Source organism: Channa argus, chromosome 12 (assembly GCF_033026475.1).
Source record: "Channa argus isolate prfri chromosome 12, Channa argus male v1.0, whole genome shotgun sequence".
NCBI classification, from domain to species: domain Eukaryota; kingdom Metazoa; phylum Chordata; class Actinopteri; order Anabantiformes; family Channidae; genus Channa; species Channa argus.
This window is the reverse complement of record NC_090208.1, coordinates 15,801,020-15,822,825: the sequence shown is the minus strand read 5'-3', so window position 1 is coordinate 15,822,825 and position 21,806 is coordinate 15,801,020. Positions and strand designations below refer to the sequence as shown.

Below are 21,806 nucleotides of genomic sequence, written 5' to 3'. Positions count from 1 at the left end.
TGTATATTCCTCAGCTTCTTTGATTCCCACATACTTGTAGTAAAAAGACTGTTTTCTGTTCGTTTCAAATCATTAACCCTATATTACAACATTATTTACTTAAAAATTCATCATCTTTTAGCGGATGCAGTGTAAAATGACTGAAAACCATTTGAAACCTTCCCATTTATTTATAAATTGCAAGTTTATCAAAAAAGAACACAAGAGGTCTGTGGTGTCATATTTAGGAAAAGCAGTTCTTCTACATATCCATATCTTGATTAGAAAGATTTTTACAGAAAATCATAAAGATGACCCAGGAAACACACTTAAGCTGTAACCCAGAATTTTCAATGATTGATCATTGACACATTTTCACAGCATCCTGGCTATAATCAGATTTAGTGTGCTTTTTAATGTATGACTGTGCGTCAATAATTCATAGGATTAGTGGATATGGCCTCATTGAAATAAGAGTACAACTATACACAGAAACATACAGAATTAGGTGGAGATTTGTTTTCTTGCTTCGTGAGATTCAGAGTCGACAGCCCATTCCTCCACTCACTGTTATGGTCTCTCCTGTAATGTAGGATGCTTCCTGAGTGCACAGGAAGGCAATCATTCCACCAATCTCCTCTGGCTCTCCAACTCTGGATAAAAGAACATGTGAAATGTTATGATATATTATTTTTGTAGTTATACATTGTTAATGATATTGCTGACAAGATTGCAAGTTAATATGACCTGTACCTTTTGATGCTGAGTTGCCTTTTAAAATCATCCAGAATGGCTTCATTTTTCCATAACTGGGGCCATAAACAAAATTCATCAAGACCAAATTAACAAAGAAAATGTGTATGGGTGCAGAGCACCAGAAAATACATGATGATAAATTCTGAATATACTGGATTTAAGTTTTCTTTCCTCACCGCAGCGCTGAAGCGAGTCTTAATTATTCCAGGGGCCACGCAGTTTACTCTTATGTTACTCTGAGCCAGCTCAGGAGCCAGCGCTCGGGTCAGTCCAAGCAAAGCTGTCTTACTCACACTGTAAGGACCCAAAGCCTGCAGAGACATGAAAATGTCACAAACGTACAGTTCACATGAACAAATTAGTGTTTAGATTTTCTGGATAAAAACATAATTGTGTATGCTGCATGTCAACTAAAATAGCCTTGTTCTTGCTACATTCTCAATGTCTCTCCTCATTAACTGGCTTTTGGTGTTTTTAAGTCTGTGTGATAAAGCCTAACATTGTGTTCCATATTTGGCACCCAATCTTTCCCTTTTCAATTAAAATACATATCTTAAATGCACTCCTCCTACTGTCCAATAATGTCATAAATCCCTTTGAGGATATATACAAATACAAATGATTACTTTTAAGGACTTGTTTAAAGGAAGAAAGCAAATAACTCAACCCTTAATAATTGTCTCCATAGCAGGCCATTTTACATCATGACTAACTTTGACTTTTCTGTCAGTACAGTTTAAGGTAATTTAACCTGCTTCATTTAAGATAATCTAAAAATGTTCCAGATATATTTTCAGCTGTTACTGACCTGCATTGGTTGGTATCCAGCCACAGATGACACAAATACTACATTTCCTCCTCTAAAAGGAAAATACAGACACATCAAATAATTTAATATACATTGGACAGCTTTATATTCTTTATTGTTGGATAACTGCATCTTGCAAAACCCATGTATAAACCAATACTATAATGTCACTTACCCCCTCTTTTCCATATGAGGCACCACTAACTTGGTCATGAGGAAGGCTGATTTCACATTAACGGAAAGGATCTTCAAATAAATATAGAGACAATGCCAATGCTAATGCTGCAACTTTTCTTACAATGACAATATGTTATATTATAAATATTCCACTATGAGGATAATTGAAAGTAGGAATAATTGTTTTCCAGGGACAGGAGCCATAGAGAATGTATAAATTCTTTATAGATGAGTTCTGGAGTCTAACTTGTGTCTAGTACCTTGTCCCAGACATCCTCTGTGGAGTCCATGATGTTTCCAAAAAAAGGGTTGACTGCTGCATTGGATACCAGAATATCAATGCCCCCACACTGATTGAGAGTCTGCAGGAAACAAACACAACAAAAATAAAAATGGCTGCCTCATAGGTTTGGGGTAACATTGCACAAACCTGTTTGAGACGCACCATTTGAACCAGTTTTTCTCTGTCCTCTCCACTGCCAACATTACAGGTGGTCCCAGTCACTTGGATGTTCTGGCTCTGCAGCAGTGCCACAGCCTTGTCCACATTGGCCTGTCTCCGGCTGCTCACCACCACGTGGGCTCCTCTCTTGCCCAAAGCCTGAGCTGCAGCCAGACCAATTCTGAGGAGAAAAGCACCAGAACAGGGTGTCTCTTGATGGATGAAGCCTATAGAAACTGTAATTCTGCTTTTTAGATTATCATTATTAATGTGCTGATAAATATTCATCCATAGACAGGTAATTGCCAACCAATATCTTGGCCACTGCAATATATCATTTTTAGAGCAGAAAAAACAGAAATTCTTACCCATCAGTAGATGCAGTGACTATGGCTACCTTTCCAGCAAGACTGCTTTGAGACATGCTTCTTTGACCAGCAACAGGATTGGTCTTAAGGCACCTGAGAACACTCCTTAGCATGACCTGTGAATAGAGAATAGTCAGTGTGTATTCTGAAAAACCTGGTTAAGTAGGGTAGAGGTGACTTGCGTTATTAGAGCTATGCTGGACAGTCAGAATACCGAGCGATAACAGTGAAGACTAAATGCTCTGTGTAGAAATTAGAAATTCATCAGTTATTTTAACCAATAAAACACTTATTTATCCACGGTGAAGCAGCAATAATGGAAAAATACTTGATAATATTTACAAAAGTAGACTCAGACATAGCAATACAGTAGTGCAATTATGCAAACTTGTTAAAAGCATCGTCTCACCCCGACGTTCATGCAAAATTGAACATGAATTTGTGCAGATGAAAGATTTGTCTAGTCTATAGTCTTTTGCCAGGACATTTGAGTAACAACGACTCATGTACCGCTACTGATTGTTTTCCGGGGTAAAAGTCCACCTTTCAAAATAAAAGCCTTCTGCCGGCAGTCTGTAGCAATGAGGTGCTATTTAACTCAAAAAGATTTTTCACGGACTTGTAATCATGTAATTTGTTAAAGGAATGGTGACATTTGCGGCCGGTTACACGTGTTGTTTTTTCTGCATTAATGGTGTATTTATGGGATTAATGGCTATACCATTTGGGCCTTAAACGCAACCCTTAAATAGTGAGCCAATCACAGAAGCCGTGCAATCCATGCTGCGGAAATTTACACGATTTCATATCAGCTGGATTGGTCCGAGACGACCACTGATCGTGGTGCTAAAAATTTTCTAATGCTTATAGATCACCATACTGCGCCGCCGCTACTCGAGGAGGCGGAGACTATTTTGTTGTCATCGCCAAAGATGATTGAACGTCGATGGCCTCAAATTTTCACGCCTGAAAAGAAGTGATTCTGCGTGTCAGAGATTGTACGCCAATTTGAAGTTTATGGGCGATCAGAAAAGAAGAAGGTAATTGCTTTATTACCACGGGATTGCGTGTTAACTTTGCCCAGCAAACACCACGTTCCTGGCGGGTATAACTTGCGGTTCCATTGTTGTTTTGAACTAAAGGTTAGCGTTAGCAGCGAAAGGTGATGGAGATAATCAGCATTAACATTATAACATTATCTAGTTGTTAACTAGACCGCGGATATATCGCCTATTTTAACTACCCACTTTTCCAATTAAACAGCTTCTAATAACCATGACAAGTATTTGCATACTTGACTGTGTTCGGCAACGAATGCACACTGCTTATGTAGCTACGATGCTAAGCTAGCGTTAGCTTTCGCTGAATGGGCTGCAATAACGTAACGCTATTGGGCGTGGAAATGATAGACAGGTGTTGTCGCTGCCTGCCTAGCTTTGATTTCACATGTGTCTTGTAACGTATGCGTCAAGGTTAAGTAATGTTGCTGATGCTGCTTCGGTGAAGCAACAAATGAGTCGTGGAAAACAACGTTTCTACGTGGATTACAGGCTTTTTATGAAGGTGGAAGACGAGGCACCCATGCTTTGAGATGAGCCCAGAGCAGACCCAGCTGTGCCTCAGCACCGAGGATCTCCGGCGACTACTACATCTCTGAGAAGGACATCTGACGTAGATGGATGACCCCGACTGACCAGTACACTTGAGTTATAGTTTCTCGGAGACATAACTGTTCTTAATCATGTCTGTCTCTGTGAGTACATCATTTGTTTTTTTATCTCCATTTGCTCTTAATCTTGTAACGCTATTCAATGGACAAATGCGATCAAAACCACTGAACGTTGTATAATTAACAAGGCTTGTCTTCGTGTTCCTATATAATCTCACCGTATCTAGATATTTTGTCTGGACACTCATTACCTCCATCACAGTTTTAAGGAGGCCCCACGTGGCTCAGTTGAGCCTAGTAGTCCCCAGGGGGTTGGTTTAGAAAATGTAAAGGGGCCTGACTCAGTGGCTTTGGGTTGGCAATTAAACCCTAAACGGCAAGGGACAGATGTGTCTCTCATCCCTTCCCCCACGCTCTCATCTTGCTCATTACCATTAAGCCCTTGTGTCCATTCGATGAATGATCCTCCCCAAATGTGCCCCTTTCTCTCTGCTTCACGACTTCTGACGCAGATGTGAATTTTGAGTTAACTCTTAGTTTTCCATCAATTTTTACTCCAATCCTCTTCACATCACTCACATGGACATTTAATGAGACATTCCCTTATCACTTCTATTTACTTTCCATTGAACTGTTCTAAACCACCAGTGTTTTTGTTTTCTTTAGTTGGTATGGCCATGTCAATGTACTTGGTTGTTTGTGGTGTACAGATGTGAGACACAAGGCTTTGTGAATTAAAATCTACTTTTGTATGGCTATTTTGTGTTTGTGTGTATTTGTGAGAGACAAATCACTAAATGTGTGGATATGTGTTTTTGATTTTTACTCTTTCTACCCCCTATTTCTTAGACAATATTAGCTAAGGCGCTGTTTGACAACACTGCAGAGAGTCCAGAGGAACTGGCTTTCCGAAAGGGTGATATCCTGATGGTTCTTGAACAAGAGCAGAGTGGTGGGCCTGGCTGGTGGCTCTGCTCCCTTCATGGCAGACAGGGCATTGCTCCTGCCAACCGCCTCCGTCTTCTCCAAACTGCCCCACCCCCAGGCTCTGATCTCCATTGTGGGTCCAGCGAGGACTCTGTTTACCTGTCACCCAGTCCCCCTTTGGCATGGACTGCTGTCAGTAGTAGTGCAGAGGACATAGATGGTGTTTATCGTTCCCCCCCCGGTGTGGGGGAAGGGCGAGGAGCTGGGGCAGTGTCAAGGCCTGTGGACCTCCGTAGAATTGAAGGTGGACGCCCACGCTCGCACTCCAGCTCTGGCACTCGGCCTAGACCTGACTGGGATATTGGGGTGGCGGGGCGTCCACGTTCTCCCTCTCTGAGAGGCCGAGGCACAGAAATGGGCGGAACACTTTATCAGACTCCAGTAAGTCCACTACCTTTAGCAGCTCAGCATGCTCAGCAGCCAGGAGCACTCATGGTTTCAGATTCTGTGTATCTCTCCCCTGGTGGAATGCCAAGAGTGCCTGATGAGCCAGAAGACACTACCTATCTAGTCCCTAGAGAAACACTAACAACAGATTCAGATGACTGTTACTTGGTGCCCAAAGGTACACCACTTGCAGGTGATGATGTTTACCAGTCCCCAACAGGAGGAGTTGTAACCATCACTGTCTGCTCTAATGGCCCATCTGTGCTCAGTGGAACACCTGTTACCCCACAGACCAAAGTGAGCCAGGACACACCTGGGATGTATCAGACACCCACCCCTGTGGGAGCAAACCCTCATGTGACTTCAGCCATGGTTTTGGCTCACCAGCACCCATCTCAGTTATCCCCTTCTCAAGCATCTCCTAGGGCTTTGCCCAAGGGAGTTTCACCCAACTCTGTTGTTGCCAGGGGCAAATCCAGCCTGGCATGTCATCGTGGTTCCCCGTTGCTGGTCAGAGCAGGGCAGGTCCGGGTTCCTGGATCACCAAATTTTGCCCGCAAGCCTCCTCCACCAGCACCTCCAGTGAGGGGGGTCACCAGGAAGGATGCTCCACAAACAGCACAATCTATAGCTGATTGTAACACTGTGCCCAAAGCCACTGCTCAGACCTCCTCTGCAAGTCTTTTGAAGAGAGAACAAGAAGAAGGCAAACAGTGGGGAAGTCCTCAGAATAAAGATCAAAGAATAAATAGTAAGCTGGAGAAAAGTGGCAATGTGCAGAATAAAAAAGAAGGAAATCGGGATCACATAGGGGATGACCAGGTGTGTGATGGTTGCTTCATTTACCACAGTGTTGAAACTGTTGTTCTGCCTCAAACTGTTATGTCATAAAGTTCATGTTATTGCTGTAAGCATATTTTCCATATACTCAAGCACTGTCATTATTATTAATTGGTGCTTTTGCTGTCTTGGTAGGTTTATGATACTCCTCCCAGTGGCAGGTGGCAGCGTCCAGTCCCATGTGCCAATGGGGTTGATGATGGCATCTATGACACTCCTCGCAGTGTTCCACCACAAGCTGACTCTGACACAGAGGTAACAATAACACTGTTGCATTTAATACTGAGCAACACACACACATTTCTTATTCCTTGTTTTTAGGCTATGAATTGTTATTCAGATCACTGGACCTTCTCCTACACTTAAAAATAAAATTATGCTATTTGTTAAGGTGCTATCATTACTTATGAAAGGTACACTTAAACAGTGTTAATAATTATTCTAACAATAGGCAACATATTATGACATTGTTTAGTTTTATTTGGCAAGCTTTGACCTGTTGAATATCCACTTAGTCTATTTTTAAAATAAAGTTGGTTTGGAGGCATTACTCTTTTATTCCTTTTTGCACCTTCATGTGAAATGCTTTTTATTTTTTATTTGTCTTTATAGTGTAGTGGTGATCCTGAGTAGTTTGTTCTCGTGAAATAGCTGGGAACTGGGGACAGACTGGTGTGTTCAAAGTCATGTCTGTACACGTGAAGCGATTTAACAACAAAGATGACTATCAAATAGCTTGTCACCATTTCTTCCCACATTCCACTATTAGTGTCACTCCCTGCCCCCCATCCAAGCAATGCTACACCTGTCTCTGCCTGCTTTGGGAGCCTGTCGATCCAGTCCAAATGTTGCTTCTATTTTTTTTTCTCAGGCACACCCATCTGTCCCGGCCATGCCAAGGCCATACCGTCACAACCCTGCCCCCACTGGTATCCCCTTTAGTGTTCTAGAATATGTCTGACAGCTGTTGGATTCTTTTTTTTCTCTCTTTCTTGCCTGCACTTATTGTATGTGGGCTGCAAACTTGCTGTTTTAATACTTTAGTGTAAATGTCCCATCATACTTTCCACAAACCCTTGTTCTACTCACTTAGAAACACTATTGCGTCTTAGGTCAGAAAAAACAACAAGGAGAAACGTTCCTTTGCCTGTTGTATTTCACTGAAAAGTGAAATAAAACATTTTGTTTAAGTACTCCAAGTTTCAAGGACAATAAAATAAATGTTACATAAATTTGTAGCATCCCCTGAAGGGACAAGTCAAAAGCCGTTGAACTTTGATCTATGTTACCAGGGGTTTGGTTACTTTTCTGGCACATGTGCAGTTGGTACAGTAGGTCTGTGGAAAACCTGCATGGACACAAATTTCTGGCCTGACAGTGATGGTCTGCAGAGAATCCATCCAGACTGTAGCAGTAGGAGAGATGATTAAATTTATGTCATAGATACAGTTATGGACATGGACACGCAGAAAGTATTATTGGACCTTTAAATGTTTCGCTCCCGCTTGTGGTCAGTGCTTTTGCTGCATATAGATTTACTTTTTCAATTGTTGTTTGGTCAGCTATACAAATTCAAAACATTCCCTCTGTCTTCTCCTCCCCCTGTAGGTCTATAATGTCCCTGCCATCACTTTGAACATGTCCACCTCAGATGTCCAGCCTGATGAAGTTGATGATGAAGTCTACAGCGTACCTACACTTCCAGGCGTGCCTCTGGAATCAGGGGAGGCCACCACCAGCCTCTGTATTGAGGACGTTGCCCAGGTTGGACAAGTCTATTGTGTTCCTGGATCTGAGAAACGAATCAGTGGTGAAGATCATAACAGAGACTCCTCTGAGCCTGATTGTGGCATCTATGATATGCCTGCACTGACCATCGAAGTCCTCCCTCACTCTTCCTCCTCCTCTTCCACCTCTACCCGCCGCCTGTCTGTTTCTAGTAATGGATCAGGTGATGTGCAGTGGAGAGCTTCACTTTCTAGTCTTGTCCAGTCGGTGCTGAGCACAGCCTCCTGTTCAGCCCCCATTCTGTCATCCCGGAACCTGGCCACCTCATTGGCTGAAATCCTGTCCACATGGAAAGCCAGTCATGCAGGTGATCCTCCACCACCTCTTCAGCAGGCTTGGGCTCGACTGTCAGACCTGCTGCCAGCATTATCTGCTATTGGCAATGCTCCTCCCTCTGAAGGCCTCCTATCACTGGTCCAGCGGTCCCTCGAGGAATGTGCTCTCCTCTTACAGGCTCAGGGACGTCCCCGTCTGCCTTCCCAAGAATCCCTGTCCCGCAGGCCTTTGCCTGCACTCCCAGTGCCTGATGGGAAGTCATCTGGAGGTGGAATGGGCTCCCGTAAAGGTAGCTGGATCCAAGAAAGGCCCCTTCCCCCAACCCCACAGCCTTCCTTCCCCTTGCCTCCCGCTCCCTCCACTTTAACTCTTACAGTCAGCCCTGTCGATGGAGAAGATGACCCCAGCAATGAGTATGCTGGGATTGGTTTGACTCCAATCCCAGCCCCAATACCTTCTGGAGACAGTGTAGGATATGTCAAGCTGCAGGTCAGTTTTCAAGATGAATTTGTCCCCCTCACAATACGTAACTATAGGAAGAACAATGAGTTTGAGTTTGTTTTATCTTCAGTACATTATTACCGTCTTTTATGTTTGCAGTTACAATACAATAAAACTCTGACAATTTATGTTAAAATGCCTGTGCTCTCCTTCCTACACTAGGGTAAACCTGAGCCTCCTCCTGATGTCCTGGTTGAGAATGAACATACACAAACTATCACTGCAGAGCCAAGGGTGAGTCTCCAAATACATAATCCTTAGCTACTACTCTATACAGGCTGCTATTGTTGGGCAATTTTCACAGTACAGAAACACATACAGCAAGTCCACACAGATAAGCCATTGATTCACTCAGTGTTTGCAGTGTGCTCTGTTTACTAATGAGTGCTGTGACTCATGAATCCAGCCTGCAGCAACTTGGTGGACTCTGATGTGGTGGTATATCTTCTTGAGTCTGTACGCGTCTTGTTTAGCCTGCAGTAGCTAACTTTGTCAAAATTGCCCTCATGGATTTCTGACTCATGCATCTGTACATCAAAGTGTGACAGACTGCGTTTATAAGGTCATTTTTTCTGAGATTCAAACATCAAGGATTTCAGTTAGACGTAACAACACTGATGCCGTCTAAGCAAAATGAAAATAATGTATTGCCTAATTTTATCTCTTAAGCTGCTTCTCTTTTCTGTTGGGGCTGAGGTCTTTTTACTACTCAGTCTGCATTTTTTTTCTATTCCTTGATTACATCATAAATAACCAACAAGAGGTCACTTGTAAAGCTTAACAGTCTTGTCTTATATTGAATGGACAATTGGTGACAGAAAAGCACAGTCATTCTTTCAACAGTGCCACTTGCTTATGTGTGTGACTTTCTCTGACTTACAATTCAGTGTGAGACGACCTTAAAAGAGCTGACTGGACGTGTCCTGCATTACTTTGATGCAAATTTACATCTTCTGCAGTTTTTGCTAGTTACTCTTAATGTAATGTTGCAAAGGTGTAGGATTGCATCTCTTTCCATTACAAGCCTAGTTTTTTTTGTTGACATTTAAATTGCTGAAAGCAGCAAATATTTGTTATTTGTTGTAATCAAGTTATCAATTAGTCGTTGATAGTACACAAAGTACCTTTACTGTCAATGCAAGTTTGACTCTGTTGTTGGGCATTCACAAAAATCTCATTTGTCTTTCTTCATTACAGTTGACTCCATCCCCTCCTCTGCCGGTGTCCCTCTCCCTGGAGGACTCAGAATTGCTGTCTTTTTACTCCTCTCAGAGCCTCGCCCACCTCTCATGCCTGGCAGATGCGATCGATGTGCTCTTCAGCAGCGTGCAGGGGAACCAGCCACCCCGCATCTTTGTTGCCAGGGGAAAGAGTCTCATTGTGACTGCACACAAACTGGTGTTTATTGGGGACACGCTCTCCCGCCTGCTCACGTCTGCTGACCTTCGGGCCAAGGTATCTGGAGAAAACAAGAACATGAGAAGTATTTCATATGTTGAGAGGCATATATGAAATGATTAAAAAGTAAAATTATAAGCCTAGGTTCAGGAGTTTTGAAAACAGTCCTGGACAGTAATAGACATTTAAGACATTTGCACAGAGTTTGAAAGTAAAATCTCTCTTCCCAATTTCAGATCACAACGTCTGGGGGACGACTCTGCCAGGCCTTGAAGGCAGTTGTTGTGGCAACAAAGGGCGCTGCACAAAACTACCCCTCAGTATCTGCCACCCAGGAGATGGTGGACCGCGTTGCTGAGCTCTCAATACAAGCGGCTGGCTTCTCCACTCTGCTCCAGCGTTTAGCAGAAATATCCTCATGATAATTTATACCGATTATGTAAAATTTTGCTTACACTACATATATTTGAAAATGCCTTATTTGTTGTTACTTTTTAATTAATTTTGGTTTTAATTGGATTGCAGCAAATGAAGTGGAACATGTTTAGCTTCACTACAGCTGTTACTAAGCTGGATTTAGACTGTTGGTTTTGTCCTCGAAGTGCTTGTTGGTATGTTTATATACTGACCTATGTGCTGTGATGCCAATTGTGCTGTGAGGCACATTTGTCTTTTTGAGTGTTAACTTATTGAATATTTGAAGACCCTTTGTGCCCGTAAGTATATGTGTGGACTGCATATTTTGGGAGGTTTTCTTTTTTTAATGTTTGCAGTGTTTTTTTGTCTTTTCACCATGATGGCCATTTTTGTTCTTCTTTATTTATTTAGCCATCCCCCCAACCCCCAATCCAAAAATAGCACAGAAGGAGGCCTGACATCCTGGCTCTGGCCTACTTTCTGCTGAAATACCTGAAAGGCCTTTGTGATTATTATTCTGAGGCTGTTGAAGCAGTGTTTTGATCTTAAAATGGGAAGCATTTAATAATCTGTGCTGTTACTTGCAACCTTAATCGGAACAAATGTCTTTTGTAGTACTCATTTCCACTAGCAAGCTCTCATTATTTCTTCATATACCATTTATGAAGTCTCATGAAAAAAAATTGTAATCCTCTTTAGCTGAAAGAAATAACTCAGAACTGATGCAGTAATTGAGTGTGCAAAAGGATTCTTGTGAGACAGTGTGAGAAACTGCATAATCCTTTTTTTTTCCCACAGTCACATGGCAGCCTGGCTATAAAGAGGAAACTTGTTGATCAAGTTCTCTTGTCGGCACATGTCCTGTTATGTTCTGGATGGTTACTTTTCTTTGACTTTTTATGCTTTTCATATTAATGTCCAAAAAGGTGCTTGTCAACTGTGGTATTCTGATTTAGTTTAAAGTCAGCAAACCTGTCTGAGGGAGAATAGGAAAATTATGTACATAAATGATTGTTAATGAAAAGCAAAGGTGTGGAACTGGACTTGTTTGATTATTGTACATTATTTTACACATGCCAAATCAAGATATAAATCAATTCTTTAAAACGTTTCTAAATACCAAGTGATTTTGATCATCACTATGTTGTAACTGACATAGCATAAACTATGAAGCAAAGCAAGGATACATTTTTGTTTTAAAAGGGGTGCTATTGAAATCAATCAAATCTATACCCTTTTTTCCTATAACTGACTATTGTCTACAACAGAAGCACATCAGAAACATGTTTAATATGAAGCTGGGGGGAACACTACAAGTCCTAACTGAAATCTAAACACAGTCTGTACTTTTTGCCATGTTAAATTAGATTACAGTGCTTGTTGGGCTTCATTTTACTTTACCAAATATTCAGCTTTATTTTTCTGATACAAATTAATATCAAGCATTGCATACTTATTTTCAACATTGCGTGGCTGAGTTATATCTTTGTTTGCGGAATCTGTATTGTCCCGTATTTTTCCCCCTCTGCTGCAGTGCCGCGTTGTGGAGGTTTGAAGTATTACTTTATGAATACTTGCCTGCCTAAAAGACTCTATACTTTATGTACAGGATGAGCATGATGGCAAGTAACATTTATATATTTATTATCATCGGTTTTTATGTACTTTGCTTTACAATTTGCATGGCTTTAATTTGCTTACATTTTATATATGCAAATCCTTTGCTAGGGTGATCTTACTAGATTATTCACAATGAACAGAAATGTTTTTGGAAAAATATGTTACAGTTCAAAGATGTGGCTGTATTCCTTTTGTACCAGAAAGTAGTTTTTTTTTTTCTTTTTTTCCTTTTTGCACTACGTGAATCCATTTGAGCCTGTTATCTCTTACATTTCTTCTACAGTACTCTAGACCTATTTTAACACTACATTTGATGTCTGTCTTGTATTCCTGTTCAGGATGCACAAATACATCTTTTGCAATTAAACAAATGTGTTTTGATTTTTGATAGTAATGGTGCGTCAAAATGTTATTTGTTGTTGTGCATGATATTACTGTTTGCCCTATCAGAAATAACTGGTGCATTTTCTACTTCGAATAAATTCACTTAAACGGGATAAAATGGTACTAAACTCCGAAGACATTCATTTCATTGTACTGTACTGTAATGTAGTTCGGGTACGCCGAGCTTGTCCGGAAACAGCCGAACTGTGACGCCGAGCAGCAGCCGTAGCGACGCTGGAGTTTAGACAAGCGGAGGGATCAAAATGGCGGACGAAGATATTACGCTTGATGGAAAACCTCTACAATCGCTCCGAGTCGCGGATTTAAAAGCAGCTCTGGAGCAGAGGAACCTCCCAAAAAGTGGACAGAAAAACACACTCATTAAGCGACTGAAAGGGGTAAGTGTTGGCTCATGTTATGTAAACCTGTGCCGAGTCTCGCTAAGTTCAGGAGGGGAGAAACGGTTGGGGGGGTTGACATTAGAGGCCGTAACGGTGTATGGGCTCGGAAGCGGGAATGCATAAAACGTCAAGCACATGTTATTAACACATACGCAACAGTTTTAATGTTACTTTAGTCTAATTGTTATTGGTAGTAAAACAGAACTGTCTATCGTGTTCAGACTTAATTCGTAAGTACTCGTAGTGCACCGTGTTGCACAGTTGAACTGTGCACCTGTCAAGTCGAGGCCTAAGCTGCCAACAGCCGCTCGTACTGTACCGTACATCACTGTATCCGCGCTCCGCGTGTGTGTAGGGGTGACGGGGGCGCGCCTCGCGAAGTAAACACGTTTCTTTAATGATCTTCACCAACTATTAAGTTATGCACTTTAAGTTATTTTCACCAAAACAATAATCGTATTGCACAAGACCTTTAGTTTATGATCAACTAAGGGTTTTAAGGCTATACCCAGAATTTTATAAATGGAGAGATCCTGGGTCATAAGTCCTCCATCCCTCAGGAAAATGACTTACTTTACTTTACTGTTACTGAGGCATCACGACACTGGTAGTAATAAAATAATATACTGGAATTAAGGTTAGACAGTGGCTGTAGCTCAGTTGGTGAGGCAGTCGTCAACGGACCACAGTGTCAGTGGGTCGAGCCCTGCTCACGGCTACGTGTCAAATTGTTCTTGGGCATCACACTGAACCACAAGTTGCTCCTGGTGGGTCAGGAGAGCACCTTGCATGGCAGCCACCCCCACTGGAATGTGTGAATGGGTGAATGGGAATTAACATTTACCATCTACATTGGCCATTTACCATTTACAGACAAATGTGTGGCAACCATTAGATTTGAATCAGGGATGGGGTACTTGCATGCAACTCAATAAAGCATTCTTTGGTGGAGTGTTCACTCTGATTTCTAATAATGTTTACTTCTTAAAGTTGGGATTACTAATTCAAAAGTAAGATCTAGAAATACAAAACAAAATACAGTACTGTGGCAAATTTTATATGAGGTGATTAAAAGTATTATGTCATTTTTAGTTTGGTCATCAATTCATCATAAAGTCACTACAGAGTAGTAATGTGAACATCGTTGGGGATATGCATCATTCTAAACACTGATACTGAACCAAGCTTTATTTGGTGTAAATGAGAGCACTCAGGTACTGTTGTCACTTGGATTTTAGAATTTTTATAGAAAAATATTCTAAATGAAATAAATCTGCGCACATTTTCTATTATGGCAGAGAACTTAACTTATAGAAAAGAAAAGGTTTGGAACACACACTTTTGTATTTCTGTTATACACAACACATTTCTATTGCTATCATAATTTGTTGGCTTTATTTAATAGATCACAAAAAATGAAAAAGCTATTATCTGCTGTCTGTACTCAAAAACAAGTATAATAAAAAAACAATCTTCTAAGTCTTGTTTACATTTATTTTCCATCTTCCATTATTGTGTGGTACATATTTACCATTTGAATAATTGTATGTATTTTGTACAGGCTCTGATGCTGGAAAACCTACAGAAATCATCCTCCTCTCATTGTGGGCTGCAACCCAACTCTCAGGTACAGAGATTTTGAAAGATGAATAGTTTGTTCATCTTTTTCACAACATATGTGATGTCATTTGAAGTGCTGTTTTTTCACTTTCGATGTTATAGATAGGAGAGGAGATGTGTCAGAACAGCTTCATAAAACAGTATCTGGCCAAGCAACAGGAACTCCTTCGCCAGAGACTTGAGAGGGAGGCCCAGCAAGAGGAGGAGGCTGATGGTATGCCACAACACAGTAGGGCTGGACAGTGACTCTAATCTCTTAATTCAATTATGTTTTTGGTTCTCAGTCTAGAATTATTACAGTTGATTTGATTTAATTTTTGATGGTTTAGCATCATTATAAAAATTCCTATGCTGTGTAAAAGTTCACTCAGAAATCCTTCTGACACCTTCCTGTGTTTATATGCACACAATCAGATCTCTGCCACAAGAACAATGGTTGTTTAGCTTAAAGGAACAGGGGAGTCTTTGTATCATTTTCTTTTACTCCTGTTTTTTCTTTATTGGTTTGTTATTATTTGTATTTACTTGGTTTCATGAACATTTGCATGAGTAATGTTCTATACGTAATATCTATTTGATAATAATATACGTAATATTTATTTCAACTAATGTATTCCTCTATTATTTATGGACTTATTTAAAACATGAAAGTTGACACATTTTAGGGAAAATGGCAATTTAACTTTTAAGTTTTTCTAATTCAACGTAAGAATAATGTCTTAAAATTAGCTCAAATTATGTAAAAAAAATAAACAGTGACTTACACCTGAGGTAGAAGAACACCTTTAAAATGCAACTATTTCTTTTTTGATTGATTGAAAAGTTGCCCTGTTTAGGCATGTGGGTCATGAGACCTTTAGCCCCTGCTATGTGTCTTTCTGACAGAAAGCCCAGCAGTGCCAGAGGAGGATGAAGAGCACTCAGAGGACAATGACAGCTCCTGCTATGCTTCTGACAAGGTCAATAATCTTCACTTGGTGAATAATCAAATTAACTCAGCTGAGGATTTATGCCACAAAGCTGTCACATACTGATTGGTTAATGTTCAAAATCCTATTTACCATATTTTAGTGTTCTACTGCTCACTCCAAATTGTACTCAGTGTTTTACTATAACACTAATTTATTACTATAATGCTTATATCCTTAAATCACATCTTTGTGGTGTTAATGGACCTGGAACAATAATGATATTTTAAAATAAGTCTGTTAAACTCTAAAAAATGTGATAGAATGAATAGAACAAATGACAAACTGACAGCAATACGTGTGCCCTGTAGCATCACCCTGTACCCTCTCAGCCCACATTTGTCAGGACAGAGGAGAGAGGAGCAGCTTCGGTGGGCATGAGCCATGGCCCTGCCATTTACCACCAGGAGACCTCTGAGGCTCCAGGTGGTAGGATGAAACATACAACCTTTCATCAAGGACATAAAGAGCCACCAGTACCTTCGCCTCCCCGCGCAGTAGCCTCCCTGTCTGTGCGCGTCCTTGGCCAGCCAGACCAACAGGGACTTCCCCCTACTGTGTCCGGAGCCCAGGAGAAGGAGGGTGCTGCACCAAGTGACCTGGGATCAGCTCATCCTGTGCTCCACCTAAGCCGATCTGCCGGAGTATCAGCGGAAAGTAACATCCATGAGGACAGTGATGAAAATGATGAAGATGATGATGATAGTGAGGATGATGAGGATTGGGGACCAGGTCCTGGTGTAGCACAAAGGGTCAACAGAGTCCCCCCCCAGCCACACCAGATGCCCTGCAGTGTCCCATCTGCAGCTGCAAGGTCTAAACGCAAGCTTCAGCCACCACAGCACATCCCACAACCACAGGTACACCACACTTCCATGCAGCTGCGCCACCCCACTCCTCCTCCCTCTCCACCCCCCAATCTGTTCCCCCTACCTGACACTCCCAAGCAAAGCCCACCAGACCCAGATGACCAAGAGGGCCTAAGGGTGGCATCTTCCCCACCTCCCACTATGCAGACACAAGACTCTGATTCAAGCTCTCCTTCCAGCAGTCCAGAGCCCCCAGTGAAGCGCAGGCCAGGACCCCTCTCTCTGCTCATACACAAGATGGAGTCAGAAGGGGCTTTCCGAGCCAAGGGGCACACTTCAGCTGGGGAAATATCTGAAGAAACTCCCAGTGAATCTCCACTTCAAAGCCTGCAGAAAGAGAGGAAAAAAGAGAACACAGACACGGAGGAAGAGAGGCAACTTAAGGAGGAGAAGGACGGGGAACGACAGAAGAAGAGAGTAGTAGAAGAGAGAGACATAAGGAAGGAACAAGAACAGGAGAGAGACAAGATGCATGTGGAAGAACAGATGGAAAATGAAGAGAAACGACTGGAGGAGAAGGACGAGAAACACCAGCAAAAAGAGGAGCAAGAAAAAGAGAAAAAATGTCAAGAAGAGCAAAAAGATAAACAGAGAAGATACCAAAATGAGGAGAAGAGATGCGAGGAGAAACAGTTAAAGGAGGAGCAGGACAAGAGATACCAAAACATCAAAAAAGACAGGGTTGTTGTGACCGAGGAGCAAGATTCAGGTTCCTCATCAGATTCTGACTCCAAATCAGACTCCTCTTCACAGTCATCACAATCCTCCTCTTCCTCTTCTAGGGATAAATATGGCTCTGCCAGGCAGCTGAAGGTCAGTAATAAAAACTGTTGTGTGGGCTTTCTTTCTGGAATGTTGCCATGCTAATGATTGTGTACCAGATTGATGTGTTATATCTGTGATTTTGGTACCTAATTGTTACTTTTGTTAGTAGGAAATATTTCCTAATATTTTGTTTTCTTCATGTTATTACAGCACTCCTAAGTATTTTTCAAAACAGCAGAGCTGTAAGCAGCCTAGAATGCCTATATCAAGATACACTTTAAAGCTTAAAAGCATATTCCTACTGTCTTTTAATTGTTTTTACTTTGAATAATTTCACAGAAGGCAAACCAAGGACAGGAGGCAGAGGATGAAAAAAAGAGTAAACAGACAGTGAAGCAATGCCTTTTAAAAAGGTTAGTAACCATTATAAAATTACAGACAACCTAAATGAGAAATATAGGTCTTTACATTATTGGTGTGGCTCAAGGTGAAATTTAAATGAATCGTCTTTTATTTGCACCCTGCATGCACCTTCTAGAGCGCTTTATTATTTACTTTGTGTGCTGTTCAGCAATCTGATAAAATGCACACACTTCTCGATGGAGTCCTCATAACATTTTGCCAGAACAATGTGCATTACATATTCATTAAATTATTACTGATTGCAATGCCCTTGCATTATTTGACACTACTGTGTATTCCTGCTCAACTTGAGAAACTTGACTGCATTTGGTACTAAATATCAGCTATTTGAATTTATTAGGGTCTTAGCAGTTAATCTTTGGTTTGCTGGACAAAAGAATTTAACAATGATTGTAGACACTTAATACTTGATACAGGCCAATATTCGTGATCCCATTTTATGAATTTTATCTCAACCTGCTTTTAACTTTTTCTGTTGGGGGTGATCATAACAACATTTTAAAATGAACCTTCTTGGAGCAACTGAAATCACAAAACAACACTTGTTCCCAAATGAATTGTTGCCAATTGTAGTTACATCTGCATGAAAATATGTAGACAGCCGGATAGAGTACAGAATAGGTTGTGTACTCAGAACAGAGTACACACACTATTTTTTTGTGTGAAAGGTATTAGATAATTGACTGTCTGTGAATAGCAAAATGATTGTGCATTTTAATTTATGGGCATCATGGTTTAATAACTGTTAATATTTAGAGTTAACTAGCAAAAAGATTATGTCTGCCCTGAAGTAGGTAAAGAAATTCATTTCCCCATTCGCATTGTACTATGTTTAGGAAAAATCGATCAATTCCTCCTTGACTGTGGTTTTACGGATGTATTGTTGCTTTGAAAACCCTATGACTTAGTTCCTATGGGGAAAAAACGGATTAGCCACATAAATTATGGCAATTTATATCATTTGTCATCATAGATAGGTAAAGGAAACTATCAAATTAAAAGCAGTTATAGATTTGGCAAGATTTTTTAAACCTGCTTGGGTTGTAAATACACCTCGATGTTGGTCCTGTTCTTTGTTGCGTTCTGATATTACATTACTTTGCTTTTGTTTTTGTTTATATGAATGTGTGCTGTTATTAGTAGCAGAACTTGCACTGCTAATCAACACAGTTCTCTGAGCTTGTTCTTCTTTACAGCAAAATGTTTGACTGCGTCACGTTTGCGCGTCTAACGGAGCTTTTATTTTGGAAATCATTGAGCGGAAGGTAGTTATTTCCTCTCTTGTAGCTTACTTGACGCTGCTCACTCTAGCCAACATGGCCGCCATGCATGCATTGCATCCCTGATACCGACGCAGTGTACGGCTAATCAGCAGAGAAAACAGCCGCAATAGGATTTTTTTTTTAATTTCGCGTCCCTGATTTCAACCCACGCCTGACCGGACAAAACGCCCAGCGACAGTGTGTTATTTATTTATCCCCGGGGTTCCCCTTGAAGGCCGGCCATAATGCTGTCCGAAGGAAACAAAAACGGGTAAGACTGAGCCAGAGGGTGACTGAAGGCTTCAGGTTGCTGGTTGTACTTTTACGCCGCTTATTAAGAAAGTAACTGGGATATTGTACCCGGCCTCACCCTGTTGTTTTGTCCTGTGAAACTGGTCGTACATTACACTACTGGTTAGACAGCAGCACCTTCTTGCCTCTCAATATCATGTCATCAGTTCACATTGGCCTGGTTATAAGCGTGTTCCATGTTCGCCCATGTGAGGAGAAACCGGGGGTGGGGATGTCGATGAGTCTTTTGTTGGGTGGAGGGGTAGAGAATAATTTGGGGGGGGGTCCTCCTTTCTTTGATTATAGCCAAAAATAGCTTAACGTTGAAAGAACACATTGATTAATAAATAATGAGCTCAGATTTCATGGTGGGATGAGGCATGTGGACATTGACCTCTTCCCTACTCTTTCCTCTTGACTTTTATAAGCCAAGTCAGGTATCTAAGAGTTGGGATTTTTTTCTTATAGCAGACCATAAATTATATTTCAAAAGCAGGATTGCGTTGTGTTGTTGCCCATGACGGCTCAATCATACTACTGTGTTGCCCACTAAGGACTATATTTGTATTTTAGGGTTTGTGTGGCTGTAGTGATCTCACTTTTGTCGAGGGAGATCATTAAAACAGACATCTGTTAGCTGTACAGTTAGTGTGAATGGGCCCTTATGGTGTGATATAATTCTCCCAGCTGGCATGTGTGACTTGATCTGTGGCAGTGTTGTGGGCAGTTTTATGGGCCCAGTGTGGTAATTAGGACATGATAGGGTTAATTCTGTTGACCAAATACAATTTTTGCCATACTTTAAGTAGTTTCATTTATAAGTAAAGCTTTTATTTTATTGAAGGTTTACCATAATATGCACCCTCATTCCAACCTTATTATGAATATTAAGATGCTTTAAAAGAATATTTGCAGCTGGTATTTGAGAAGGAAAAGGCATGCCTCTTTCTAACTCATGCAGTTATTCAGTCTTTTTTTTTTCAGGAATCATTACATCACCTCAGCCTGGCCTTTCCTCCTTTCCCGATCCCAAAGGGGTTGTGTTTCTAGTTGACATCTGTCTCTCTTTATTGTACATGCAGGTGTGTGTCTCGCTTTGCCCATTGGCCACACACTCAAGAACACATTTGTCCATGCATAGTGTATATAGGGAGAATTGGTGTGGTGTGGAGGAGGAAAAACATTGTCATCTTGCCTACGCTCCTGCCTGTGACTATTCTACAGAAAGTGGAACGGGCTCTCCTAACAAACTGGGTAGATTTCAGCATGCCATCTTAAAGAAACTTCTCAAAGGTGTTTCATATCACAGAGAAAGAAAACTTGAGGTTTTCTGGTCTGAGCTAGCAGTGTGTGACAGGAGCCTACTAATTGTTAGCTAGTGAGAAGTAGGAATAGCAAAGGGATAGCTTTTATTGTTGAAGTACAAAACAACAGTGGTTTTATATCTTTTGTTAGGATATTTGAGCAGCAAACATTCTTCCCAGGGTCAAATTGGGAAACTAGAACATTCATGTTGAATTTAGATGCTCAAGCTAGAATGATGTGAAAAAATGGAAATTAATTAGTAATTTCTTAACCCCTTACTGCTATTGCTTTTTTTATTTTATTAGAATTTTCTGCTTTTCTTATTCTTATGACAAATAAGAATAATAATTGCTATCTTCTTGTTGTAATTCTTTGTAATGTTTTGTAATTCACTACTAATTCATACTACTCAATAAATTCTTAAAATGACTTGCTTTTAATTCAGGTATGTTCTAACATATCTAATGAGGATATTACAGTTGAACTAGAAACAGAGCTTTTTTCAGAGACTGGCAAAAAAGTATTTTCTTAATATTTTATTGTTTTAAAGTAAAAGGAAGTAAATAATTTGAAATTGCAATGCAAAGAATTGTGTTATGATTCAAATAATAGAGAAGAATATGCACTGTGATGGAGATCCTAGAGGATGTGTTTCTCCCACCTACAGGGTGCAGCCTGTGTTATCACAAGGAGGCAGCGGAGGAGGTTTTGATAATGTTGGTAGGGAAGTTGAGGGTGCAGCTATAAATATAATGATGACATCGGCTTTGTTTTTGAGAGATATAAAATAAAACAACAGAAATTAAGAAGTGTTTGGATGCATGAGGTCCAACTCATAGTATCCTCAAAGAATGACTATTAATGGCTATGTTAGACCTGGATCTCTTCAATAAGGACCCAGCTTGGTTCTGATGAAGACAACGGGCATGGAGATAGCTATAAGTTTATTTCTATGGACTATGAGTTAGTTTACGGAGTGTTTGTGAACCTGAGTGTCAGTTAACTGGTGAGTTATTTATAGCAGGAGTGACCCAGATCAGTGGCCTCCAGCATGCTTCCTCTGGCTCTTCCAGTGTTTTCCTCTCTTTTCTCCTATGCATCGTTT

The 21,806-nt window shown here is 40.8% G+C and overlaps 3 protein-coding genes across 7 annotated transcripts in view; 2 read left to right on the top strand and 1 right to left on the bottom strand.

Annotated features, from left to right (window-relative positions):
• Positions 1 to 150: 150 nt before the first annotated feature.
• dhrs4 (dehydrogenase/reductase (SDR family) member 4) lies at positions 151 to 3,097 on the bottom strand. The gene is made up of 9 exons (XM_067522743.1): positions 2,940 to 3,097; positions 2,531 to 2,646; positions 2,166 to 2,343; positions 1,981 to 2,082; positions 1,719 to 1,789; positions 1,544 to 1,595; positions 912 to 1,046; positions 733 to 788; positions 151 to 632 (listed from the first exon to the last, which is right to left on the bottom strand). The coding sequence occupies exons 1-9, from the start codon at positions 2,949 to 2,951 to the stop codon at positions 518 to 520; spliced, it is 837 nt and encodes a 278-aa protein (XP_067378844.1). The 5' UTR covers positions 2,952 to 3,097; the 3' UTR covers positions 151 to 517.
• Positions 3,098 to 3,414: 317 nt separating this feature from the next.
• On the top strand, positions 3,415 to 12,807 carry efs (embryonal Fyn-associated substrate). Of its 2 annotated transcripts, XM_067522732.1 has the most exons (8): positions 3,415 to 3,570; positions 4,081 to 4,283; positions 5,049 to 6,395; positions 6,549 to 6,668; positions 8,022 to 8,966; positions 9,141 to 9,212; positions 10,176 to 10,433; positions 10,613 to 12,807. In XM_067522732.1, exons 2-8 carry the CDS (start codon positions 4,272 to 4,274, stop codon positions 10,796 to 10,798), a joined length of 2,940 nt encoding a protein of 979 aa, XP_067378833.1. In that variant the 5' UTR covers positions 3,415 to 3,570; positions 4,081 to 4,271; the 3' UTR covers positions 10,799 to 12,807. The 2 variants fall into 2 exon arrangements, with proteins under 2 accessions (XP_067378833.1, XP_067378834.1); XM_067522733.1 differs by lacking the exon at positions 3,415 to 3,570 and having other exon boundaries at positions 3,605 to 4,283.
• Positions 12,808 to 13,028: 221 nt separating this feature from the next.
• The window catches only part of acin1b (apoptotic chromatin condensation inducer 1b), a 24,111-nt gene continuing 15,333 nt past the window's right edge, over positions 13,029 to 21,806 (top strand). Inside the window, exons 1-6 of one of the 4 annotated variants that reach the window (XM_067522731.1) lie at positions 13,029 to 13,195; positions 14,760 to 14,825; positions 14,921 to 15,032; positions 15,704 to 15,777; positions 16,119 to 17,468; positions 17,760 to 17,833. In XM_067522731.1, coding sequence (XP_067378832.1) covers positions 13,061 to 13,195; positions 14,760 to 14,825; positions 14,921 to 15,032; positions 15,704 to 15,777; positions 16,119 to 17,468; positions 17,760 to 17,833 — 1,811 coding nt within the window. In that variant the 5' untranslated portion in view covers positions 13,029 to 13,060. Of the gene's footprint in view, positions 13,196 to 14,759; positions 14,826 to 14,920; positions 15,048 to 15,703; positions 15,778 to 16,097; positions 17,469 to 17,759; positions 17,834 to 21,806 lie in introns of all 4 variants that reach the window. The other 3 variants (XM_067522728.1, XM_067522729.1, XM_067522727.1) reach the window with 3 other exon arrangements.

Bases quoted from the DNA above. Each gene is read 5' to 3' on its own strand.
- dhrs4 (XM_067522743.1), bottom strand. The intron at 1,596-1,718 runs GTAAGTGACATT...TTTTCCTTTTAG, and splicing joins CCTCATATGGAAAAGAGGGG to AGGAGGAAATGTAGTATTTG. The intron at 1,047-1,543 runs GTCAGTAACAGC...ATGTCTCTGCAG, and splicing joins CTGGATACCAACCAATGCAG to GCTTTGGGTCCTTACAGTGT.
- efs (XM_067522732.1), top strand. The intron at 6,396-6,548 runs GTGTGTGATGGT...CTGTCTTGGTAG, and splicing joins ATCACATAGGGGATGACCAG to GTTTATGATACTCCTCCCAG. The intron at 10,434-10,612 runs GTATCTGGAGAA...TCCCAATTTCAG, and splicing joins CTGCTGACCTTCGGGCCAAG to ATCACAACGTCTGGGGGACG.